Consider the following 23,331-nt stretch of genomic DNA (forward strand, 5'->3'; position numbering starts at 1 on the left):
CTACTCCCTCCCACCTCCAGGCCAAGCTGCGGCTCGAGATGGAGATGGAGCGGATGAGGCAGACCCATTCCAAGGAGATGGAGAGTCGGGATGAGGAGGTGGAGGAGGCCCGGCAGTCATGTCAGAAGAAGGTAAAGCAACGGGCACTTACCTGTCCAATATAAATGCCGGTTCCCCCATCACTGCTTTGAAGTAAGGGCTTTTCTGTTTCTTTACCTTAGCCACACTATTTTCCATTGCTATTTGGGACCAGGCATCTCCTCTCGGGATCCTGGCATTGGCTGGGATGTGTGTTCTCAGGGTCCGTAGAGAAGCTCAGGCCCTTGAGGAGTTAATGCCCCCCTGCTTTCTGTGCCGAGCAGCAGGCACAAGGGCTCTGGAGCAAGGGCTCCCACACGGGCCTGGGCCCCTGTGCATGACCTGCCGTCCCTCCTCTCCCTCTCAGGCTGCTTTGAAACCCTAGGCACTTTGAATTCAGGGTCTGCCCCTCTGGGGTCATCCATGCTCAGCGCTGCCCCACTCTTTTCCCGGGGTGGAAGGATCCAGTAGGGAAGGGGCTGGCTGGCACCAGACACTGAAGGGACGAATGGGCCCCTGTTCCCAGTTAAAGCAAATGGAAGTACAGCTCGAGGAGGAGTATGAGGACAAGCAGAAGGTGCTGCGGGAAAAGCGGGAGCTGGAGAACAAGGTGGCCACGCTCAGTGACCAGGTGAGTGGAGACTGCCGGCTGCCGCGGGGAGAGCTGGGCACAGGAGGGGTGCTGGTTCCGTAGGGCCCGCTGTCATCACCTGTGGGATGGGTGATCACATCCACTACACACTGGGGTTGCTCACCAGCTGGCATAATCCTGGCACTTCCTCTGTCATTGCTCATTAGGCATCTCTGAGAGTGAGGGTAGGGTGGGGAGTGGGCTTGGGGAAGACGGGAGGAGGCCCCGGGGCAGAGCCCAGAGCCCCAGCTTCTGGTGTCCACCCAGGTGAACCTGCGAGACTTTGAGTCAGAGAAGCGGCTCCGGAAAGACCTGAAGCGCACCAAGGCCCTGCTGGCAGACGCTCAGATCATGCTGGACCACCTGAAGAACAACGCACCCAGCAAGAGGGAGATCGCCCAGCTGAAGAACCAGGTACCTGCGGACAGGAGGTCATCAGCTTTCTCTGTCTCTCTCCTGCCCCTGTCAGTGGTTCTTGAGTCCTCGGGAAGGGAGGTGACAGGGGAGTGGGGAGAAGCCAGACTCCCCAGGGTCTGCGCATGCTTTATGCATGACTGTCAAGCCCAGGATGGTGTGGACGGGCTCAGCATCCACCACCCCTCTCACGGGAGGAGATGCCGGTACACGCACAACACATCACAGCCCTGGGGTCTGAAGTAAACAGAGGAGAGGGAGAGCTCCTGGGTTCCCTCTCCCCTGCGAGCCTCCTGCACAGCCCTCCTGTCCCCAGGGAATGGCTGACGCCTCTCCCTGGGGCGGGGGTGGCTCTCTGTCCAGCTGGAGGAGTCAGAGTTCACCTGCGCAGCAGCCGTGAAAGCGCGCAAAGCAATGGAGGTGGAGATCGAAGACCTGCACCTGCAGATTGACGACATCGCCAAAGCCAAGACGGCGGTGAGGATGCGGGGTGTGCCAGGCCAGACTCGGGGGACTGAGGGAGAATGGAGCTGTGACGGTGGCTGCTTTTACCCCCGGCCCGGTCCCTTCACGCCAGGGCTTTCTGCGAGCGAGAGCAGGCCTCCCCTCCTCTGCCTCTCCCCACTCAGAGCAGAGGCCTGGGAGGGAGTGAGGTGGAGGGGGGAGCCAGCAAGGGCTGGCTGTGGGAGCTTGGCCACAGGCCCCAACACCATAAATAAAGGCAGCAAATGTGGCTGAGGGATGTAAACAGGTACCTAGAGATTAGCAGAAGCACCGATAAGAAGATGGGATGGCTGGTTTCCCTCCCCTGCCCCTGGCCAGCCCACTGACAAGCCCAAGCAGCAGCTAATTAGAGTGCTTATTTAATGCCTCCCTTTTAATTCCCCACCTCTCCCACGGCCCATCCATCGGCCAAAAACTCATTACTGGGATACGGCCATGGTACCTCCTCAGGCAGGGAATGGGGCAGGGGAGGAGGCTGGGCTTGGCTCTGGGCTCCCTGGCCCCCCAGCCAGTCACCTGACTGCTGAGAGATGCCAATCTCCTGGGCTTGATTTATCCCCGTGACATTTATGCTCCTCAGCTGTTTTCAGGTGAGTAATTCAAATTCCTTAATTGTGTTAAAAAGGGCTGTTATAAAATTACCATTTTATTTAAATCCGAGTTAATAAATTTCTTGGCGGAGTCTTCCGCAGCTCCCCACGTCCCGGTAACAAGATGGATGGGGCAGAGAAGGAGCCAACGCAGTCATTTTGGTTTGGAATTACAGACTAATAGATTCATTCATTTCCTGAACCTGCTGTTGGCTGTCTCTTCTCCTCCCCCCTCCCCCGCCCCCACCCAGGAGTGGACTTGGCTGTGGGCACTGGATGGCCAGGGAGCAGGCAGTCCCAGGAGAAACGTGCCAGGAGAGTTTCACAGATTTGAGGGGTCCTTCCTTGGGGCCTGAAGGGGGCAGAGTGTGCACAGGTTAGGGCCTGAACGCTAGTAGTAGGGTGATGGGTCGTTGGTTCTGGACAGACCTTTTCTGCCTTCTCATTAGCCTCCAAAGAGCGGTCAGAAAGCAGCTGTCATTTAGCCCAGGGTCTGCCTGAGCTGCAAAGACAGCCCTTTTCCCTCAGCTCCCTGGCCCACAGCAGGACAGGCAGTTCCCTGAGCATCACGGGTCCTGGAACCTCCTCCAGCGGGTGGGCCTGGCCCTATCATCACCCCGTCCCATTGGAGGTGGCCTAGGGAGGTTCAGTCTTTCCACCGAGGGCCATCAGGCAGGCCAGGCCTGATGCTCTCTGATCTGTCTTTGTCTCTGTCCAGCTGGAGGAGCAGCTGAGCCGCCTTCAGCGTGAGAAGAATGAGATCCAGAGCCGGCTGGAGGAGGATCAGGAGGACTTGAATGAACTGATGAAGAAGCACAAGGCAGCCGTGGCTCAGGTACACTGCCCAGGGGTGCCCCGCCACAGCCTGCGGAAGCGCTGCCCTCTGGTCCTCCTCTAGGTCCCTGGCACAGCCGCTTCTTTGGGGGGTCATGGTGCCTGTGTGCCCTGGCCTCAGTGAGGGGTGGGGTGGGATGGATTTGGTGCTCATGGGGGAATCCTGCTTCAGCACCCTCTCCTTTCCCAGGCCTCCCGGGATCTGGCTCAGATGAATGATCTCCAAGCTCAGCTAGAAGAAGCCAACAAAGAGAAGCAAGAGCTACAGGAGAAGGTGGGGACCAGGGTCTCCCTTGGTAGAGAGAGGGTGCCAGGGTCACTGTGTGTGGGGACCAGCTCCCGAGCTCACAGGCGAGCACGCGCTTCAGCCTGCCATCAGTCAGCGTCAGCAAGTGCAGAGGCCTAGGCTTGGAGCCATGTCACCGCAGCAGACGTTCCAGCTTCAGCTGCCTCGTTTCGCATTTCTATGCCCTCTCTGGTCCTTAGCTTTCTCTTTTCTCTCCAAAGGGCAAGATCTGTGCCCGCACAGGGCCAGGTGGGGAATGCCCCTGGCTCGGGGCCCCATCCTTCCACCTCCCTGTGCATCCCTCCCTCCCTCAGCCTTCCAGTCACCATGGTGATATTGCTGGCGGGTGGGGGGGAGAGAGAACCTGCCCCTTCCCTTTCCAGGCTCAGTTCTTTCTTCCCTTCCTGCCCCCCACCCCCACCCCAACCCACAGCTACAAGCCCTCCAGAGCCAAGTGGAGTTCCTGGAGCAGTCCATGGTGGACAGGTCCCTGGTGAGCAGGCAGGAAGCTAAGATCCGGGAGCTGGAGACACGCCTGGAGTTCGAAAGGACCCAAGTGAAGCGGCTGGAGGTGGGTGCACACTTCCCCGTCCGGTCCTCAGCAGGCAGGGCTGAGCGGCCCCAGCGTCTGGAGCCACGCATGCTCAGCAGGGCCCGGCAGGCCCGCAGCCACTCCTGCTCCACGGAGGCCTCTGCCAAGCTGCCAGGCCAGCTGACGGGGCGGGTGCCTTCTCCCCCCCTCGCCAGGCCTGCTCTCTGGGCACCGCGGAGCCTGCCTGCTTTACATTCTGACCCTGTGCTTGTTTTCTGCCAAGGGACCAGAGCAGCTTAGCTTTTCGTCTTCATATTTTCCTCCACCGTGCACTCCCCCCCGGCTGGTCCCCTCACTCGCTCTCCGGCAGGGTCATAAATATGCAGCGGATGGCACCACTTCTGCAAGGGCTGGAGCCTGTCCTCTCATCTCACCGCTCACTCTTTCTCTCCCTCCCGGTTTTTTATTCCCTTTTTTCCTCAGTTCTTCCCGTGCTTGCATTCTCTGCTTTTTTCCCCTTCCCTCTTCATTTTCCTCCATTTTTGCCCCATTTTTTCTTCTTCCTCTGTTTATTTTCTCCCCAATCTCATTCCCTTTCTTACCCTGACCTATTTCTTCCTTTCTCCCCATCCCATTTGTCCTCTCCCTCTACTTTTCACCCTTCGACCCTTCTCCCTTTTCTGTTCACCTCCATCTTCCCTTTCCACCCCTCCTTCCTCCCAACTGTAATCTCCAACCTCCACATTTAATCCTTTTGGTTCCACTCTCCTGAAGCCAGCGTGCTCCAGCCCCTCCCTCTCCAGCAGAGCAGGTAGAAAGAAAGAGGCCAGCAGAATGATCTCTCCGGGTTTACACCCCTCTCACCCTATTTTAAGTTCTCTTCCTCCATCCCAAGCATGTAGACATCTGTCTGAGCACCGACAGGCCTTCATGAGAAGTATGTTCATGGTGTGGGTGCTGAGGAACATCCCTGCCACCTCTCCATTAACCCCTGAGTCGGTGGAGCAGGAAAGAGGGTGGGGATGGAAGTAGGTGACTATGGAGCTGGCAGTGGGCATCGGAGGGCATTAGTACCCTTGACCTTTGAAGAAAATATGGCTGGACCTCCCAGGACAGGGTCACAGTCCTCCGGCGAGCTAGAGAGAGTGAAGGAGACTTAGTAATAGTCCGTGTTCTGCCCTGGTAATATTCTGATCCACGTTTTACACACAGGAAGGGTTAAGTAGGTTGCCTAAGGCCCCAAAGCTATCAAGGCGCAGAGGAGGCCATTGGTCTGGTGGATGTAAAATAGGACAGACCTGCTGCACTTGCCTCCTTTTCTCGTGGGCCCCAGTCCCTTTCCTCAACTCTCTCATTTTCCCTTCTGCTCAGAAAGGCAGTGCTGTGGATTAGATGCACAGAATGTTAGACACACACAGACTTTAGAGACGTAGCCTTATTTTAGAGACATAGAGGCTGGGGGCTGAGAGTGGCGACCCCACGGCCAGTCAGCGGTAGAACCAGGATTAGGACCAGAAGCAGCGTTCTTCCCTCACACTCTGCCCCAGTCTCCAGGGATTTTTTTGCTCAGCATCCTATGGCGCAGAAGGGAAACATGTGTTCCCGTTTCGGGGGAAAGAGAGATTCATCAGGCTTAGAGGAATGGCTTTGTGTTTGGCACGCGATGACTGTTCAGTCTCCTCCTAATCCAGAATTCTCAGTAAAGCCATTTACTTCTGAGCACAGGCCCTAGCTTTTGGAGCTTCTGGGTTTAGGGTCTCTGAGGGAAAGCCTGCTGCCCGTGGAGGCCCCACACATGGCATCAGTGTGGACAGGCCCAGACTCTAGGCAGAGCTCTCCTCCAACCTAGGTGGTGATAATGATGATAACAGCACCTTTCATCTTCCAGAGTCCCTTCACATACATTACTTTATTCGGGCCTTAAAAGACCCCTGGGGAATAGGTGTTATTCTCCCTTTTTTACAGAAGGACAAAGGAAGCCGCCTCCGAGGGCTTTCGTTGCTTGCCCAGCTAGCCAGTGAGCCAGTGAGCGAGGCAGCCGGAGCTGGAGCCAGGCCTCCTGACTCTGGAGCTCTGCCGCACCCCGCTCTCTGCCTGGCTGATGGGTCTCTCTTTCCACCTACCTGTCCAGAGCCTGGCCGGCCGGCTCAAGGAAAACATGGAGAAGCTGACTGAGGAACGGGATCAGCGCACGGCGGCTGAGAACCGGGAGAAGGAGCAGAGCAAGCGGCTACAGCGGCAGCTCCGGGACACCAAGGAGGAGATGGGCGAGCTTGCCAGGAAGGAGGCCGAGGCGAGCCGCAAGAAGCATGAACTGGTAATGCCCCCTACCCACGAGGCCTGAGGCTGGCAGCCCTCTGAGAAGCTGCTAAGCACACACCTCCACACCTGTGGGCTTGTGGAGGTGGGCTGCAAAGAAACCATGGTTTAATTCTAAACCAAAATGAGAGGGAAGAGAACATGTCAAGAACACGGTCCACAAAGCCTAAGGGCAGGCCAGGGGCCAAGGGTGGTACCGGAGTCTCCATCAGGCAAGGCCAGGCCTCAACAGCCCAGCAACAGCAGAGCAGAGAAAGCGCTGCAGGTTCTCAGCAGCACCCACGTAGCTGCTGCCTGGCCCAGAGAGACTGGAAGCCGGCCTTTTCTGGGGCAGCTGGGTGAGAGACTAGCCCTCCTGAGGACTGGACTGCCCCCTCTCCCTCCTAGGAGATGGATCTGGAGAGTCTGGAAGCTGCTAACCAGAGCCTGCAGGCTGATCTGAAACTGGCGTTCAAGCGCATCGGGGATCTGCAGGCCGCCATTGAGGACGAGATGGAGAGTGATGAGAATGAGGACCTCATCAACAGGTGAGGGGCCTCCATGGCAACCGTGGCCGGCTCGGAGGCCCTCTTGACTGCCTCCAGACCAGGTAGAACAGCTGCAGTCTGGGTCTCCCCACCACTGAGCCTCCAGCCCACCCTCCCCTCATTGCCAGACCCCAGCATGGACCCTGTCCTGCAGCAGCTGAGGGCTGGACGGCTGCTGCCCGGGTGAGACACCCTCCCCACTTCCTCCCTGTCCTTCTCCTCAGGCCTCCCAGGGATCTGGCTCTCCAGCTCTGCCCATTCAAGATGAGTTATTCCCCCGTTTAGCTGCATTTTTGATGGCGCCTGCCCCACTCTGGGGAGAGCAGAGATTTAAGGGCCCTGGTGCCTTGTTACCGTGCCAGAGTTGTTGTCACATAAGACCCACCCAGGGAATGGTTTAGCAGAGAGATTTGTAGTCTTAGGCCGAGGAGGAAGTCACAAGGCAGGCAGACTGGTAGTGGGGGTGGGGTCAGGCCCTGGAGAAGCTCCCAAGGCTGCCCTGACCAGACCCCCTCAGACTTGCCCCCATCCCACCTGAAGGCCAAGGCCCCATCCTGCTCCTCGGATGCCCAGGGAGCCTGCTCCTCTAGGGCAGGGGAATGATGCCCCAGGTGGCCTGGACCTCCCTCTGAGGACAGCACCGTCCCACTTCCTGGTCTCAGCCAGCCAGAGCCTTGTCTTGCTGAGGAAGGGAGGGGTCCTCGGCTGAGGGGTCCACCTTGGTTGACTTTTCTGTGTTCTTCTGGCCCCCTTGCCCACCATTTTCTTTCTGTTTCCAGTTTGCAGGACATGGTGACAAAGTATCAGAAAAGAAAGAATAAACCGTGAGGACTGGAGCGCATGCGCTCTCTGCCTCTCCTCGCGTGGTGTCTAACCTCCCCCTAACCCTGGGCTCCCGCCCTGCTGCATGTCGCATGTGGACACACAGCCTCCTCTCCTCCTCTGAGCTAGTCCCTCATGCTAACACGGCTCACTCTGTCCCAGGGGAGGCAAGGGGGCAGGCCGCGCCCTGTATCAGGCAAGGGGGCAGGCCGCGCCCTGTAGAGCACAGGCAACAAGGGTGCTCCACCTGGAAGGCTCACTGGCCCCCACATTCCTTGGTCAGCAGGATGGGGGCTCCGTCAGAAAGGGGAGCTCAGCCTCATCGGGTGGTACCCACAGCCTGCCTTCCTGAGCTTCAGCCTCTGCCCCATCAGAAACCAAGTGTAGCCGCTTCCCGGCCTCTTTCTCTGGGGAAAAGTCTGTTTGGGCTGGATTTCTCCCCATCCTTGGGCTCCTTTGGAGCCTGAGCTGCCTGAAAGAAGTGGGTATGTTTCATTTTGAAAGGTCCGCCACCTTCTTTTGGCAGACAAGGGTAGAAGGTGAGGGGCATCTAACAGTTACTTGTTGGAAGAAAGCATCCAGGCAGGGGAAGGGAGCACAGCCCCGCCGCCGGCACCTTGGGCAGAAGGAGGCCCCAGGCATTTGTGCTGCTGTCAGTCAGGTGGCGGGAAGCCCAGTAGATCCACCCCTTGTCCGTTTCCTTCTTTCTGCTGGGAGCTGGGGCAGATGTGCGGGCCCTCAGGCAGATCGGGGTGATCCTCCTTCAGGTCCGACAGGGCTGGTCTTTGGAGGTTGTTGTTCTAGCGCCACTTTGGGTTTCCTCCCCCACTCTCTCTTGCCTGGCAAGCCTCCTCCCCTGGCCAGGATGGGCTGGCGGCAGCGCAAAGGACTCCGTGAGAGCTAATGATAAATGTAATAGTGTGTAACAGTGATAGAGGGCCGCTGGAGCCCGGTTGTCACACGCAATTAATATCCCCTGCCGTTCTGTCTCCGTTTGTTTGTTCCCCCGCGATTCAGCTCCCAGTTAACTAATAGCACATGAGCCTGGACATAAATTGTATTTGATGCGAGGTTTAATTCCGACCATTTAAAATTTCAACTGCCCCCCGAGCCTGCCTGCCCCGGGAGTTTGTTTACGGGCCTGATTATTTAAGGAAAAGAATCCAAACATCCTCTATAGGCTTGAAACTAAAGGGAAGGCAAGGGCGGGCAGGCCACCTTCTCAACCCATTCGCTGCTCTGAATGTCAGGAGGCAAATTCATATTCTGGGCCCATGACTGTCAGTCCCCTGTGTGTCCCAGCCCCGCCATCCTTGGGCTGGAGGAGCCTCGAGGACTGATGAAATGCTCATTTCAGATCATATCCTAAACCATTGCACACGCTCACACACACACCAGCCTGCAGTCCTAGCCGGGTTCCTGCTGACGGCAGAGGGGGTCTTTTCCTCAGCAGCTCTGGGCCCCTGCTCCAAGTTATCGAGCGAGTGTGCTAAGGCAGCCAGAAAAATAATGTTTCGATTTACTTAGAGATACAGTTGTTGTTGCCATAACCCTAATGAAATCAGTAAACAGCACAGTATTAAGGGAGATTTACACAGAAATGCTTTTAACATGTACACATAGATTTTGCGATGCATACAGCACCTCCTTTCTAATGGCAATCAATATGGTTATGAACGGCAGTGATAAATTACAGGCTCTGAAGCTAGAGAAGGAGGTTTTTTGCACGGGCGTATAAGTCAGGTGGTATTGGCGTTCCACAGGGCCTGTGCACCGTAGTAAATCTGCCAGGCTCGAACGGGCACAGGGCTTGCATTAGCGGTTTCGGGGCTGTCTGCTAAACTCCTGTTTAACCGGGGCATCAGCCAGCCTGGTCTTTGTTATAATTCTGTATTTGACGGAAGCCCATAAAATATGCTTCTTTATTCCCCTCCCCACGAGTCATGCTGTCTCATCCCCAGAACAGAGTCTGGTGGCTTCTTCTCTCTCTCTCTCTCTCTCTCTGTGTGTGTGTGTGTGTGTGTGTGTGTGTGTGAGAGTGTGTGTGTGTGTGTGTGTGCGCGCGCGCGCGCACGCGTGCGTGCACACCTGTGTGGCTATTTATTCCAGAACACAATTCAGGAACGGGGCTGCTCCTGTTGACACAGATGAAAGAAAATTTATATCAAGGAGAAATCCTAGCATATCCATAGCAGGGAATGTGGTGAGCAGACATTTTGCAGAATTCTAGAAGCAGTCTCACTCAGAAGCTATCTCCAAGCCCCAAGCCCCTGCTGCTGTGTTAGGAGGTCACCGTGATTCCAGCATCAGAATTTGACTCCTTTGGGCTTTCTTGCAAGTCGAGGGCTCAGGCCAGCTTGGCCAGAAAAAAGCCCTGGGGGAGCAAGAGCTGGAGGCTTCCTGAGGGTGGAAGAGGAGACTGGGAGAGACAGAGCCCTTGTCTGGGATTTCTGGGCCCCACTGGATCTCCAGGTGCAGCTTGAATCTTGAAGCTGTTACGAACCCCTTGGGAAATGCTGCGGTTCCCCTCTTTGTCCCTTCTGTTTCTTAAGGGCCAAGGGGAGTCACAGGATGGGTCTGCGATACGGCCTATAGTGCCCAACTTGGCACTGCATCAGCTCAGGAGACTCCAGGTTCAAGCTCACTTGAAGTCATCACGAAGCCCTCCTCTTGTTTGTTCCATCACCAGCAGCCCAGCTCTTGCAGTGAAGGCATGGAAAGTGGCAGCAGCTGTAGCCACATTTTTGGGAACAGGCAGACAAGAACAGCAGAATAGGCCTCAGGGAGGAGCTGAAGGGCCCAGGACTCCTCTTTTTAACCAAAAGCCATTTAGCTGTAATTGATGGATGGACGGTCTCCCTGTCGTTCTCACTGGATTGGCTGGCTGAACGGCAGCCTGTCACAGAAAGCGGGGAGGAGGCGCCTCTGTGCTCCTCAGGGTCTTCTTCTCGGTGGCTGTCACACAATGTGGCCCGCTGAGCGGGGCAGGGTCGTTGTGAGTGGTGCGCTCCTCCGTCTAACTTCTCTTGTTCTCTCTGACTCACTGACGCGCATGCTGCCCTGCATCCCACCCCCACCCAAGACAAACCTGCTTTGCCACTTTGGTGCTGCCTCCTGGGCCACCAGGTGATCACCTCTTCCCAGCCTTGCCTACCTTTCTGCTTCTCCTCCCACAGCGAGGGGGACTCGGATGTGGACTCAGAGCTGGAGGACCGGGTTGACGGGGTCAAGTCATGGCTGTCCAAAACCAAGGGGCCTTCCAAGGCGGCTTCCGATGATGGCAGCTTGAAGAGTTCTAGGTGAGCCTGTGGCCTTAGGTGGGAGGAAAGTCCACCTCGTGCCTCGGGGATGGATGAGCAGCGCCTTGATCCCAAAGAAGGTGGGCCTCACGCCACCCGTGTCTCTCTCTTGCCTGGTATGTGCGTGAGGGGCCCAGGCCCGCCCCTGGCACATGGGCTGAGCCCAGGAGGCCTGGTTTCTTCTTAGTCAGGGTCTGCGGCACCCTTAAATTTTCTGAGGTAATGTTTTCCTACCGGGCTTCAGGGCTTTGGTTTGGTGCAGGTTTAACTTCATCCCCACTTATTCATTCAACAGATGTTGAACGAACGACCTGATGGTTTGGGCCCTTGGAATCAAGACTGACATGGGGCACAGGGGGGCTCTGAATCCCACACCCTGGACAAGGCCAGTCCAGGCCGGCTGTGGACCGCTGAGGTCTCAGTGGGAATAGCAGCGGAAAAGGCCCCAATTCCCCTGACTGCCCTGTCACAGCTACAGACACATTTCTGTCTTTCTCTGCCCATTCTCCTCTTCTTCTAGTCTATTCACTCGCCCTCCACCATGCTTTCTGCTAACACCCATCCACTGGGGGAACTTGCTCCCCTATTTTCCAGCCCAGTCACGGTCTTACGATCACACAGGCAGCTACCCCTGAAATCCAGGTCTCCAATTCCCATCCCTCGCCTACGGGTCAGCCGGGGTCCTCTGCTCCCACCCCTCCTGTGGCCACTTCCCTGCTGACTCCCCCCTCCCATTTCAGAGCCATCCTGATGCCCCAGGGCACACCGTTCCACCTCCTCCCAGAGAGCGCTGGGTGAGCTGGGTAGAAAAAGTAATCCCTCTCCTTCTCCAGCTCCCCTGAGGCCCCTTCCCAGGTCCAGCCCCTCACCGCAAGCACCCGGGCGGCCCCCTCTAATTGGTTTAATTTACTCGGCCAAACAACATTTTGTTATTGCAGCTAATGCCACCTTCCCCGCCCCACTGCCAATTCACCACGGCACGGCACCAGGCTCCAGGTAGTTGACAATGAAATAAATTGAACTAAATGTTTTTGAGGGGAAAAAGTGATGAAATAGAACAATCGTCTAATTTACATGACATTCTCCATGAAGCTATTTTCACTGACGCAAATTATTTTGCTTCATTTCCTCCGACGCCCTCACGGCCACTTTGCCAGGGCTGCTGCCAAGTTCTCCTCCTTTCTCCCTCCCCCGGTGTCTTTATTCTCTACGTTTAATGCTTGTTTCTCTCTCTCATTCTCTCTCTGCTGCTGCTAATCCGCTCCCGGTTCTCTCCTCCCCGGCCTCACGCCCGGCACAGCAGAGCGGCCCTCAACACCCTGGGGAAGGAGGGCAAGGGGGTGGAGGAGAGGCCGGCCTCCGTGCTGAGCTCCCTGAGCTATCGGAAGCGGCTCACCCTGAAGGACTCCATCGGGGGCACTGGGGATGAGGATTCGCTCTTCACCACCCTGAGCGAGCGGCCAGCCTCCCCTGAGAGGCCCCCCCGGAAGGCCCGCGGGGGCCCCAGGGAGGAGCTGAGCCTGGGCAGGAAGTCCGAGGAGCCTGAGGAATGTGGCTCCGTCTTCTCCGGGGTCGGGGGCTGCTCTAGCCGGGGGCTGGAGAAGCCGTGGGGCTCAGACTTTGACCGGGCCTCGGCCGTCTCTGCGGCCGTCAGCCGGGCCTCCTCGGCCACACAGCGTGGCTCCGGCGAGGATGGGGTCTGCTCCTCCCTGAGCTTCTCGCTGTCGGGCTCCCCCAGTTCCCACCGCAGCACCTCTAGGCTCGACAGCCTGTCAAGGACCCTCAGCCCTTCCTTGGGCCGGGCCTCAGCCCTCAGCCGGGAGAGCCCCGATTCCCACCTGTCCCTGGGCCGGAGCTGCCTGGATGACTGGGACGATGGAGCCAGTGTGGCCTTGAGTGAGGCCCACTCACAGTATAGCTACCCGTCTCTGGCCCGCAGTCTGTCGGTGCCACCCCAGCCCCGCATCTCCACCTCCGCCGCGGATGAGTCTCTCGGCTCCAGCGTCCGCCCCACCAGCCGTCACTCCTACCTAGACCCAGACCTGGAGGCTGCCATCAATGAGGTCTTGAGCTACAAGCCCGTCCCGTTGCACCGGAGCAGCCTGGAGCCTGACTCTGAGAAGGATGACCGGAAGAGCATCCAAAGTACCCGGAGTGCCCAACTGGACCCCCCGGAGCGAGCCACCAGTATCCGCCGCTCAGCCTCTGCTGCGGATGTCTCCCGGTCCCGCAGCAGCCGGAAGAGCCGGAGCAAGAGAAGGAGCAGCTCCAGCTCCAGCTCCGAAGACTCCTCGGAGCACAGGCGGAGGAAGAAGGGGAGCTCTCGAAAAAGCAAGAAGAAGTCCAGATCGAGGAGGAAGAGAACAGAGACAGAGTCTGAGTCGTCCTCGTCGACATCCAGTGGCTCCACTGTCTCAGGCCACAGCCGCTCGAGCGTGAAGAAGGGCCCAGCCGCGGAGGACAAGGAGGCTGGGCAGGCGCGCCCACAGTCTCGGAAGGAGGAGAAGAAGCGCAAGAAAGAGGTGGACAGCCTGATGATGCGGTACCTGTACCGCCCCGAGAGCGACTAGTGCAGTAGGTGGCACCTGGCGTGGAGTGCAGAGCATGGTGTGTGCCGCTTGGTGTGAACTAACGTGCTCCCGTCCCACCCGCCACCACCCAGGCCCTTCCTGCATTCCTCACGGGCAGGCCTGGCCTCGGAGAGCCTCCTGGCCACCTCAGAGAGCGGGGGGCCAGCTGAGCTGATTCGTCATTCTGAGCCCTGAGCCCAATCAGCTGAACTCGCTGGTGATGTCTGTCACAGCTCCCACTTATCAAGTCCTAACCCTGGGCCAGGGACCACCCCCCGCCCCCCCCGCCAGATACTTGCCATATTTCATTCACTTAATCCTCACACTAACCCCATAACAAATGTCTGATTAGCCCCATTTTATAGAACAAGAAGCTGAGGTTCAGGGAGGTTAAGTTATTTGCCAAGGTTACGTAGGATCTGAATGGAGTCTATTCAGCTTGCCCTTACTTGCCCTACTCCTCCATACGACCCAATGCAGAGCACATGGGCAAAATGTTTCCTGCATGTGTCTGGCAGCACCCATACGGAACTTCTGTCCATGACCCTGACACGCTGGGCCCAGGAAAGGGCTCTAGCTGACCCCCGGACGTGAGTTGGTACATCACTGGCCATCAGCTATTAAGGGGCCTTTCGCTCAGCTCTCCCCCGCCTGCAGCGTCACCCTCCTCTCTGGCATGCATCTCGAGCCTAAGAGTGCAAGGCTTACAGGGCTGCAGCGCCCACATCACCGCACCCTGCAGCAGACCTGGAGGTGCCTGACTCTCTCCCCACCCCTCCTACCCGAAGCCCACACACGAGCGTCACCTCATCTTAGCTCATCTTGTAAAGTTTTAATGAATAGAAATTAGCAGCTGCTGAGTGACAGCCCCCTCCTGGCTCTCCTGCCTCCCCCAGCCTTCTCCCTGTGGGAGGGAGATCTAGCTGTTAGGCCCTTTTTGCCCACACCCCCCACTCGGAAGAAAGGCGAAGACTGACTCACTGGAATACTATTGTTGCCAGTTTCCCTGGTGGGCGGTGACATTTGGATCACCCTGGTTATGTGAAGCTGTTTTTGGCATGGTACCCTCCCAGGGCTAGCTTGCTGCTTCCCAGGAGGTATGGCCCCAGAGCGCAGCCCCCTGGGGCACGGGCAACGTTTCCTAGATGCATGAACTAACACACACCTGTCGTGTGCTAGTGGGCCTCTTGTGCAGTGGAGCAGCTGCCCAAGCACACTGACTTGGGCTGGGTTCTACCGAAAGGGACCAGTTTTGTTTTAAGGAATGGAGCCCATGGAAGTGAATGTTACCTGCAGCTGTTCGGAGATGGTGATGGGATGGGATAGGGGGGATGGTATGGGGGAGGTGGAACTTGAACCCAGACCCGGCTCATGGCCAACTCAGATTCTGTGGGCCCTGAGCTGCTCCGAAACCAAGCCCTTGGGCTTACCCCTGCTCTGTCACTCCCCCCATGTGGCAGATGGTTGCAGGATGCTCTGGGAAGAATAGGAAGCATCTCAGCTGCACTAGGGCGCTGTTGTCAGCACCACAGTGAGAAAAGGCAGGGGTCATAGTATTGTGTCGACCCATCTCAGCCCTTCCTTCCACAGCCCTGCTGAGTGCCCTGTTCCCCTAGCACGGGAAGTCAGCTGGTGGGCCGTGGGAGGAGGTTCGGAAAGCAGAGAGGGCCAGGCCCTTCTGAGCACGGTACCAATACCTGAAGAGGGAGACGTGGGCCTAGGCAGGCCGTCCCACACCGACCAGCAACTGGTGGATTTCAGACCCCAGTGACTCAGCCCATCATCACCCTTGACCCGGCAAGAACAAAAACACAGAAAGCCTGTTTCTTCCCTCAGCCCCCAGCACAGTTCTTGTCCACCAGGAAAACAGGAGTAGTCCTGAAACCCTACACACCGCCACCTCCAACAAGGATTGGAATCACCGTGGCCAGAGTGGGCACCAAGCCAGAAGCTGGCCAACCAGTACAGAGCTGGCAGAGAAGGTCCAGGGGAGGGAGGACCTAGTTGGACTCAGCATGAACTGGCTTGGGGTGAATAAACTGCCAAGAGTGGGGGCGGTTTAGCTTCCCACCTGGTGATGGGGCCCTGCAAGAATGCAGAACACGGAAGCATCCATAGCAAAGGCAAGGGGTGGGGGCTGCTCGCCCAGTGGAAATTAGCTTATGCACCAAATCTTTTGTGACAGCGTTGAGCAGGAGACACTGGCTTGTGAGGAGGAAAGCTTTTGAAACAATGTGGTTAAAATGTTCAAGTTGCAGCCCTGACTCCTGCCCCAGGGAAGGGGGCCAGCTGCCTGCTGTTGACTCTGCGACAGCTTTGGCTGTAGGAAAGGAAACTGGCTAAAGGGCACCCAGGGTGGGAGCAGGGGTGTCTTGCGGCTGTACAGAGCAGGGGAGAAAGGCCTGGCATGTAGCCCTCCCGGCTGCCTCTGCCTCTGCACCCAGCATCTGGATGGAACAGTGTTGAAACCCAGCTGTCGTTTATCCAGGTGTCTGTGTGGCAGGCACAGGAATGTGGAAGTGGGGTGTGCAGCTCCACTCTGAGGAGGGGTGTGAGGATGGAAGGGAGCACCCCATTTGCATCTGGGTCCCAGCCCTGGCATCTACCTCACCCCCCTCTGCCCACAAAATAACCCCACTGTCTTTCCACAAAGCCATTCCTTCCTTTGCCCGACAGCAGACCTTAGCATTGGGTGCCCAGAAGTTCTGTCTAAAAAATGAAAATAAAATCAGGCTCCCGCTAATTCACAATTCAGACAATCCAAAAGCTAAAATAACCCCAGTTTTTTCTATGTTGCACAGTCATCGTTGAGCTTTATAATTCCGTCCCTGAGACATCCCAGAGTCCTTAAGTGCCTTTGGCCCATCAAAGTAAAACTCATTTATGTTCAGACTAGTTTGTATTAAATGTGTTTTGTGCTATTCTGATTCCTTTAAAAATGGTAATTCGTTCATGAGAAATACGATAACTATTAACCAGACTGCCCCATTCCTAAACCGTTTTGCATAATTGAACAGGCTCTTCTATCAGGCTCTTCCAGCTCCCCAGGGAGAGAGAAAGAGAGACCTGTCTTTACACACCCGCTGGGCTCTCGCCCAGGCCAGTGGGGAGAATGCAGGTTTCATCTGGTTTTCTCCTCAGGTCACCGGTCTGGCAGCAAGGTCGAGTCATCAAAAGGCTTGGAGGTCTAAGGTCCCAGGTTCAGATTTACATACTGGCTGTGTGACCTTGGGCAAGGTGCTTTGTCTCTGAACCAGCTTCCCCATGCCATTGCATGCGGTGAAGAATAAGATAGCACATCCAGAGTGTCTAAGACTGTGTCTCACATTACAGGAAATACTCAGTGATGAAATCCTTTCTTCAACACAGTTGGAAAAGCCGAGCATGTGGTTCTTTCTTGCATAACACTGTGTCCTCCTCTTTTGGTTTAGAGATAGAAGAACTTTGAAAGCGCTAGTAAACAAGGGCCTTCCTCAGATTCTTAAATCAGAATTGTAGACAGTGGGATCACAGGATTCCTGTTTATCCTAGCAGAAGCTTTCTAGGATCTGGAAGCAGGGCTGTGTCCCTGAGATCACTGGGCAGGGAGGCGCCCATTGAGTGCAGGGCACTGGTAGGGGTGGAGCCACCCTGGGCTGCATTTTCTCCAACATTGCTGAAATGACAGTGCACTTGGACTGGCAGCGGCAGTGGAGGTGGGAGGGGCAGGGGAAGGCTGCTCGAAGGCTTTGGAAAAGAAAGAAAAGAGAAGGTGACTAGAGGTGGAAATGAGATCCCATCCATCCGTGTCCAGCGCCATGAGTCTGCTCCATCCAGGGAGTAATGCTTCTTTATGTCTTGGTCAGGGGAGAGCGCGAGGCTCCCGATGGCCTGATGAAAGCCTTGGGGTTGGATTATGGTACCAAGAAAGGGATGACTATGCCACCCTGAAACAGAGGTCTTACCAGCTCCTCCATCCTGAGTCTCTATTCCTTGTGAGTAGATGATATCATGGTCAAGGGCAGAAACTCTCACCGGCCTTAGGAAAACCTGATTAGGAAGAAGGGTTATGATCTGGGAGTATTCGATGGGGAAAGCCCGTCTTGCTTGGAAGGAATCTTTTTGGGAGGAACTTTACTAAGACAGGTTGTAGTCGTGTAATCACCAGACCTGCAGTCTCCAAGTCAATGCAGTCCATGGACTGCCTGTATCAGAATCTTCTGGGGAGGGAGTTGAAAATGCAGAATTCCTGGGTTCCACCCAAGAGCTAGCAAATCAAAACTTCTCAGGGGAAGAACCCGGGGATCTTGCAGCCAATTCTTACGCACATTCAAGTTCGAGACCCGCTGCTCTCCAGCATTGCTTTCCTCGGAGTTGTAAAAGATTTCAGAGTCAAAACGATATGCTCCTTTCTCTTACTACCCTGAGTATCTTCTGGGGAAGCTGGGGAAGTCTTCTACTTCTCAATTTGTGACTTCGGGGGAATGCTGTGACAGGGTTTGGGGGGCCTCCTCAGGACTAAAGGCTTTGGTGCTGAAGGTAAAGAGCATCCTTCCTCTGTGACCTCATTCCTCTCTCCCTGCAGCCCCACCAGCTACTGGAAGTCCCTTGCCCCTGACCGGTCAGATGATGAGCACGACCCCGTCGACAGCACCTCCAGGCCCCGATACTCCCACAACCATCTGAGTGACAGCGACACAGAGGCCAAGCAGACAGAGACCAACGCATAGCCCAGGGGAGTGGTGTGCACCCCTCCCACCCACGGCCTACTGCTGCCACGGCGCCTCTCCCGGGAAATGGCGGGGCACGGGTCTCCCCCACCTGACTGCTGATCTGCATGGGAAACACCCGACCCTCTTCGGTCAGGGGGCTTCCCAGGCTGTGGGTATCTGACGTTTCCACGTGGAAGAGGTGGAGGGAAGAGCAGTTCTGAAAAGAGAACTTTCTGCTCCTGCCTTGGGCCACCGTGGATGGCGGGTGGCTTGGCACTGCATAGAGCCAGCAAGTTGACCTCCATCTCAGCACCCCCCCTGCCCCCCCCCCCTCCCCCCGCTCAGGGACGGTGGACAGATTGCCTACTGGGACATTCTCGGGTTGCTGGGTCCATGGGGAGGAGTTTGGGGTGGGAACAGCAATTCCTTCCCCATGACTTGGGGGAGGGCTTTCTCTTCTCAGTGCCTGCTGTCTTATTACTTTTTAATTTAAATACCCAACCTCTCCATCACAGCTGTATCCCTGAGAGGGGGAGGGGGCTGTGGTGGCAGCCGGCCCGCCTCCCCGCACCGGGGATGACTAGGGGAACCTCAGCTTCATCTTTACTCTTCAGAGAGCAGTCCTTTCTCTGTGCAGCTGGAGAGACCCGTGAGCAGAGCTGGGCCCAGGTTCTTAAGAGTCCGTGTGGGGAGGGGCTCTCAGGTGCTTCTGGATTCGAGCTGAGCAGGCCTACACAGATGGGGGTGCATCTGTACCAGCCAGAACTTCCAGCCCCTACCCTTCTTTGTCTCATCAGTGTGTTAAGTGCAATGACCCATTGAAGAGTAAACCCATTCCACCTAATGCCAATTCAGGGCTTATCCAAGCACTGCCTCCCTCCCCTTCTGTCCAAGTTGCCTGGATCACAAGCACAGCTTGAGAGGGAAGGCCTTGGGTTGAGGGCCTGTGATCAGAAAAACTGAAGATGGAAGCTTTGGTCGGCACTGATGTGTATTAGATGCGAGTCCTCACCCTGTGTCCCGAGCCTGAGTCATTTTTCTTCTTCCAGTCGCGCTGCCCACACGCACTTATCCCAGACATGCCAACATGCAGACTGACAGTCCCGGCTCCCACCCGAAAGATCATCCCCCCAACACCACCAGACGGGGGCCCAAGGGCAGTGCCTGGTGCCGCTCCCATCTGCTGTCTCCCCCTCTCTCCTGCAATTGGTTTGTACTCACTGGGCTGTGCTCTCTTCCCCTGTTTACCTGATGTATGGAAATAAATGTCCTTTTTCTCCTGGCTCTGCCAATTTTCCTGCCTGTTCCTTCAGGCTCAGGTCAAGTCCAGGGTGGTCACAGGGGAGCAAAGTGAGGACTCTGGGGGGACCTGGGGGAATGACCCTCATCCCTGACCTGCTCCCACATCAGACCAGTGCTGCTCAGAGAGCTTGGCAGGTCATCTGGAGCAGGCGGAGGCAGTGGATCAGAGGATGGGTTAAGGAAGACACAAACCCCACCTTTTATTTTAAGAGCCCGTGGATTGTAATTCAGAAGTTGCTTTGGGCAAGTTATGAGGGGAGACACTCTCACTGAGAGAGGGTGAGGAGGAACTGGGAAGGCTTCTAACAGGAGCTGGTATTTTGAGCTGGGGCTTGAAGAAAGGATAGCACTTCCACAGGTAGATATTGCTGGGATAGGTGTGCTGGGAAGAAAGAAGAACTTGAGCAAAGGCCCTGAGGCTGGGAAATGGAGGTGGTGGCAGGGAACTCCACAGGCTGTCTGGGGAAGCTGGGCATCACCTCACATGACCAACACTTCTCCAAGCTTCAGCAAAGGCCTTCAGCCAGCATTCTGAGCTCCAGGCTGGGAGGAAGGCAATTCCCTCTGCACAAACTCCTCAGGGAAGTCCAGGGACCTGCAAGGCCATCAGAGCCCATCTTCGTTTGGGGTATGCCTTCAGAGCTCTGTAAGCTTCTGCCCTCGCCTGTGCACTCCTGGTCGCTCTGATGCCTAAAATGTAAGTGATTCCCACAAAACAGGCCGCAAATCTGTCCCTGTGCCAGGCTCAAAGCTGCCTCGCTAGATTTTCCTCTCTAATCTCAGACCCTCAGGATTGCTCTGAATCCTGGATAAGAGGCATTGCGGGGCGGGGGGGGGGGGGGGCTGTGAGGCTCCCCATGGTGCCCAGTCTGTGCCCAGAGACGACAGCAGCACATGGTGACTCCTGAACCACCTCCTTTTGTCCTGTGTCCTCTTGGCAGATGATCCCAGTTGTCCTTCCCCCATGCCCCACCCCCATGCCTGGTGGCACAGACACTTAGCGATTTGCTCCTTAATTGTCCCCCAGCTAGGCTGCGCAGATGCCTCTCTTTAATCTCTCCTGATAAATGAATCGCCTCTCTCCTTTAATCATATGTTCATATCCAAGCCAATTTGAATCCATTTGGCAGGGAGTGTGTTGCAAGAGATGCCATGACTGCTGCTTCTCCCCACCCAGGGCCCTGGAGCCAGCGCATCTGCTGTCCTCACCTTCAGCAAAGAGCCCAGGAGACCCATCCAGGCGAAGGATCTCCTACCTGAGTGATGGGGACTTTTCAAAGTCAATCATTCACTCCTGTCCTCCAAGCAGGCCCGTGTGGGACTGGAGGGAGATGGATTCCGAAAGGCCTCAGAAGTGGGAGGGACAGGGTGAGTCCACAGCCTTCCTTGGTCATTGAAGAAAGGGCCCCATTATCCCCCCTGGGAGAAAGTGCTGCCTTAAATCTAACCCTAATACTTTCTGTTCCCCTTTCATTTCCTCTGAGCTGGTTCTCAGGGACGCTGCGACACTTTTTACATAGCAACGTATTCCAGACCAGTGTGTGATCATTTGTACTTGCCTGCTACAGCTACTGGCTGCCACCCCCAACGCCTTTCATCTTTCCCCAGGAAGTCTTCTTTTCTAAATCCTCCAGCCTGGTGGGCAGTCCAGGACATGCTTGGTAATGTACCAAGTTCTGTCACGTTTGGGGCTGCTGCTTCTTTCACCTACGGAGTGGCGTCCCCCGATCCTAGTGGAAGCAAAACAAAACCAGACGAATAAAACCTGCTAAACTGAGCGCTTCTGCCGCTAGCACTGAGACCTTGGAGAAGAGCCTTGACCTCTTGGGCCTCAGTTTCCCCATCTGTAAAACAAGGTGGAATTGCTGGCAGGAATCTTTTGGATCCTAGGTTCGGACAGAGCCCCTCAATGCTGCCAACAGAACCTCTCACCCCCACCTTTTTATCACCCTTGGTGAGGAGCCGGAGGGACCGATGGGTGGCGCAAGTGGGGGTGGGAGAAGACAGACATCTTCTCCCAGCGCGAGGGCTGTCTGGGCTTGGTTCCGTCCAGCAGCCCCATGCGCCTCCGCGTCCTCTTCATTTCCTTTCCTTTTTCCCGGCTGGTTCTGCCTGTCCAGGCAAGCGCCCTCCGGTTCACTGGGAACCCGGGCATATTAGCATATTCATATCTCATTTACATGACCTCGGCCTCCGGAGCACGGAACCTCTGGCTCCGCCTCCGTCTGGAGTTTCCCCGCCCCGTCCCCCACCCACCCCCGCGCGCTTCCCGGAAGCCGTGCCCCTTAAAAGGTCCTTGAGCCTGTGACTGGACCGAGCCCGTCGGCGTTGCCCTTGAAGGATTCCAGAAGCACAAGGACAGGTCTCCTCGCGCAGCAACCCAACGATACTGTTCCCCGCCCTTTTAAGGGCTGCTGGAAGTCCTCAGCAAGAGCTGAAGCTGTGTAGCGACTGGGGCTGAGGGGCCTGCCCGGCCTGTCAGTAGTGACTCAGAGGATGAGGAGGACAAAATCAATATAACCATGGTGAGCACCTGCTATGTCCCCAGTGCTTATACACTTTGCCTACATCTCATTTAACCTTTATCACAACTCTGTGAAGTGTCATTGTCCCCGTGAGGAAACAGGCTCAGAGAGGTGACATCCGGCCTAGCAGCGTCCTCAGCTTGGTTCCAGTAACTGGCCAGGCGTCTTTGAGCTACTCTGGCATTGTCAGAGGGTGAAGGGGGAGGCGAGAAGGCCAAGAATTGCTGTCATGATCCTCATCTCAAATCACTGCGTGCCTGGTATTCACCAAGGCCTGCCCTTAGGAAGGAAGCACTTCTTGACAGTTTGGGGGGGAAATGTCAACCTCACATTTGTGTTGCTCCTTAACAATTCTCAGAGCATCCCCCATACATGATCACATTTGTGTTTCAACACATTTGTGTTTCAACAACGGTGCCAACAATATGAATAACAGTTCCACATGGCCTGGAATGCATATTTTAAGCTCTATTCACCTCAGTCTAATTTCATTACAGTACAATGGAACAATCCAGACCATTCTCTGGGATTTGATCTGGGAGGAGTGATTTCCAGAGCAGTAGCCATTTTGAAGTTAACAAAGATGCTAGATTTATTTAGAAGGAATTTTACAGAGAACTTGAGTGTTCTGTAGTGTCAGCCCCAGTGATGGGTCATATACATGAGGGAGATTCCAAAAAGGATGTGTGCTTTGCAATTGAAGTCAGTGACATAAATCTCCCAGCGGAATACTTAAATGCGTGAATAGAATTTGCTTTAGATATCAAAAGTCAGCTGTGACAGTTTGGCAAAAAAAAAAAAAAAACAACCTCAAAAAGGATATTAAGTTTTGACACCATCCAGGCAAATTATATTTGAGGTGGTTTAAGAGTCAAAGAGTTTCCACATTTTAATAAATTTTTATATGTTTTGTGCCACATCTACGATCTGACTAGATTAGAAAAAGAAACAAAAGGATTTGTGGAAGAGAGGACACTAGGGAATTTGAAAGTGGAGAATTTAAAATATATATAAAATAAAATCCTGGTATGGGAATACAGCCAATAGCTTCAGAAATTTTACCTCTTTGAAAGACAGGCCAACAACTGATGACGAGGCAAATATAAAACTGTACGCGGGCTTCCCTGGTGGCGCAGTGGTTGGGAGTCTGCCTGCCGATGCAGGGACACGGGTTCATGCCCCGGTCCGGGAGGATCCCACATGCTGCGGAGCGGCTGGGCCCGTGAGCCATGGCCGCTGCGCCTGCGCGTCCGGAGCCTGTGCTCCACAACGGGAGAGGCCCGCGTACCGCAAAAAAAAAAAAAAAAAAAAAAAAAAAAAAGTACGTGATGAAATAGGCCTCATGGCTCAAATTTAATCCTGGGGACTGGCATCAGTTACAGGTTGGCACCCTTGCTTAAGGGCTGC

At 55.7% G+C, this 23,331-nt stretch overlaps 2 protein-coding genes across 28 annotated transcripts in view; both read left to right on the forward strand.

The window, feature by feature from the left end:
* Positions 1-19,379, forward strand: part of MYO18A (myosin XVIIIA) — a 96,531-nt gene extending 77,152 nt beyond the window's left edge. For 12 of the 27 annotated variants that reach the window (XM_067021620.1, XM_059046256.2, XM_067021624.1 and 9 more), the window contains 13 exons: positions 21-131; positions 605-709; positions 977-1,123; positions 1,487-1,600; positions 2,936-3,052; positions 3,242-3,325; positions 3,771-3,908; positions 6,001-6,186; positions 6,576-6,715; positions 7,495-7,539; positions 10,714-10,836; positions 12,137-13,410; positions 17,971-19,379. In XM_067021620.1, coding sequence (XP_066877721.1) covers positions 21-131; positions 605-709; positions 977-1,123; positions 1,487-1,600; positions 2,936-3,052; positions 3,242-3,325; positions 3,771-3,908; positions 6,001-6,186; positions 6,576-6,715; positions 7,495-7,539; positions 10,714-10,836; positions 12,137-13,406 — 2,580 coding nt within the window. In that variant the 3' untranslated portion in view covers positions 13,407-13,410; positions 17,971-19,379. Of the gene's footprint in view, positions 1-20; positions 132-604; positions 710-976; positions 1,124-1,486; positions 1,601-2,935; positions 3,053-3,241; positions 3,326-3,770; positions 3,909-6,000; positions 6,187-6,575; positions 6,716-7,494; positions 7,540-10,713; positions 10,837-12,136; positions 13,411-17,251; positions 17,381-17,970 lie in introns of all 27 variants that reach the window. The other 15 variants (XM_067021635.1, XM_067021636.1, XM_067021638.1 and 12 more) reach the window with 8 other exon arrangements.
* Positions 19,380-21,738: 2,359 nt separating this feature from the next.
* Positions 21,739-23,331, forward strand: part of SEZ6 (seizure related 6 homolog) — a 99,617-nt gene continuing 98,024 nt past the window's right edge. The window contains exon 1 of the mRNA XM_067022082.1: positions 21,739-21,924. The gene's annotated coding sequence lies outside the window, so the exon portion shown is untranslated. The remainder of the gene's footprint in view (positions 21,925-23,331) is intronic.

This window comes from Kogia breviceps, chromosome 19, assembly GCF_026419965.1.
Source record: "Kogia breviceps isolate mKogBre1 chromosome 19, mKogBre1 haplotype 1, whole genome shotgun sequence".
In the NCBI taxonomy this organism is placed as follows: Eukaryota; Metazoa; Chordata; class Mammalia; order Artiodactyla; family Physeteridae; genus Kogia; species Kogia breviceps.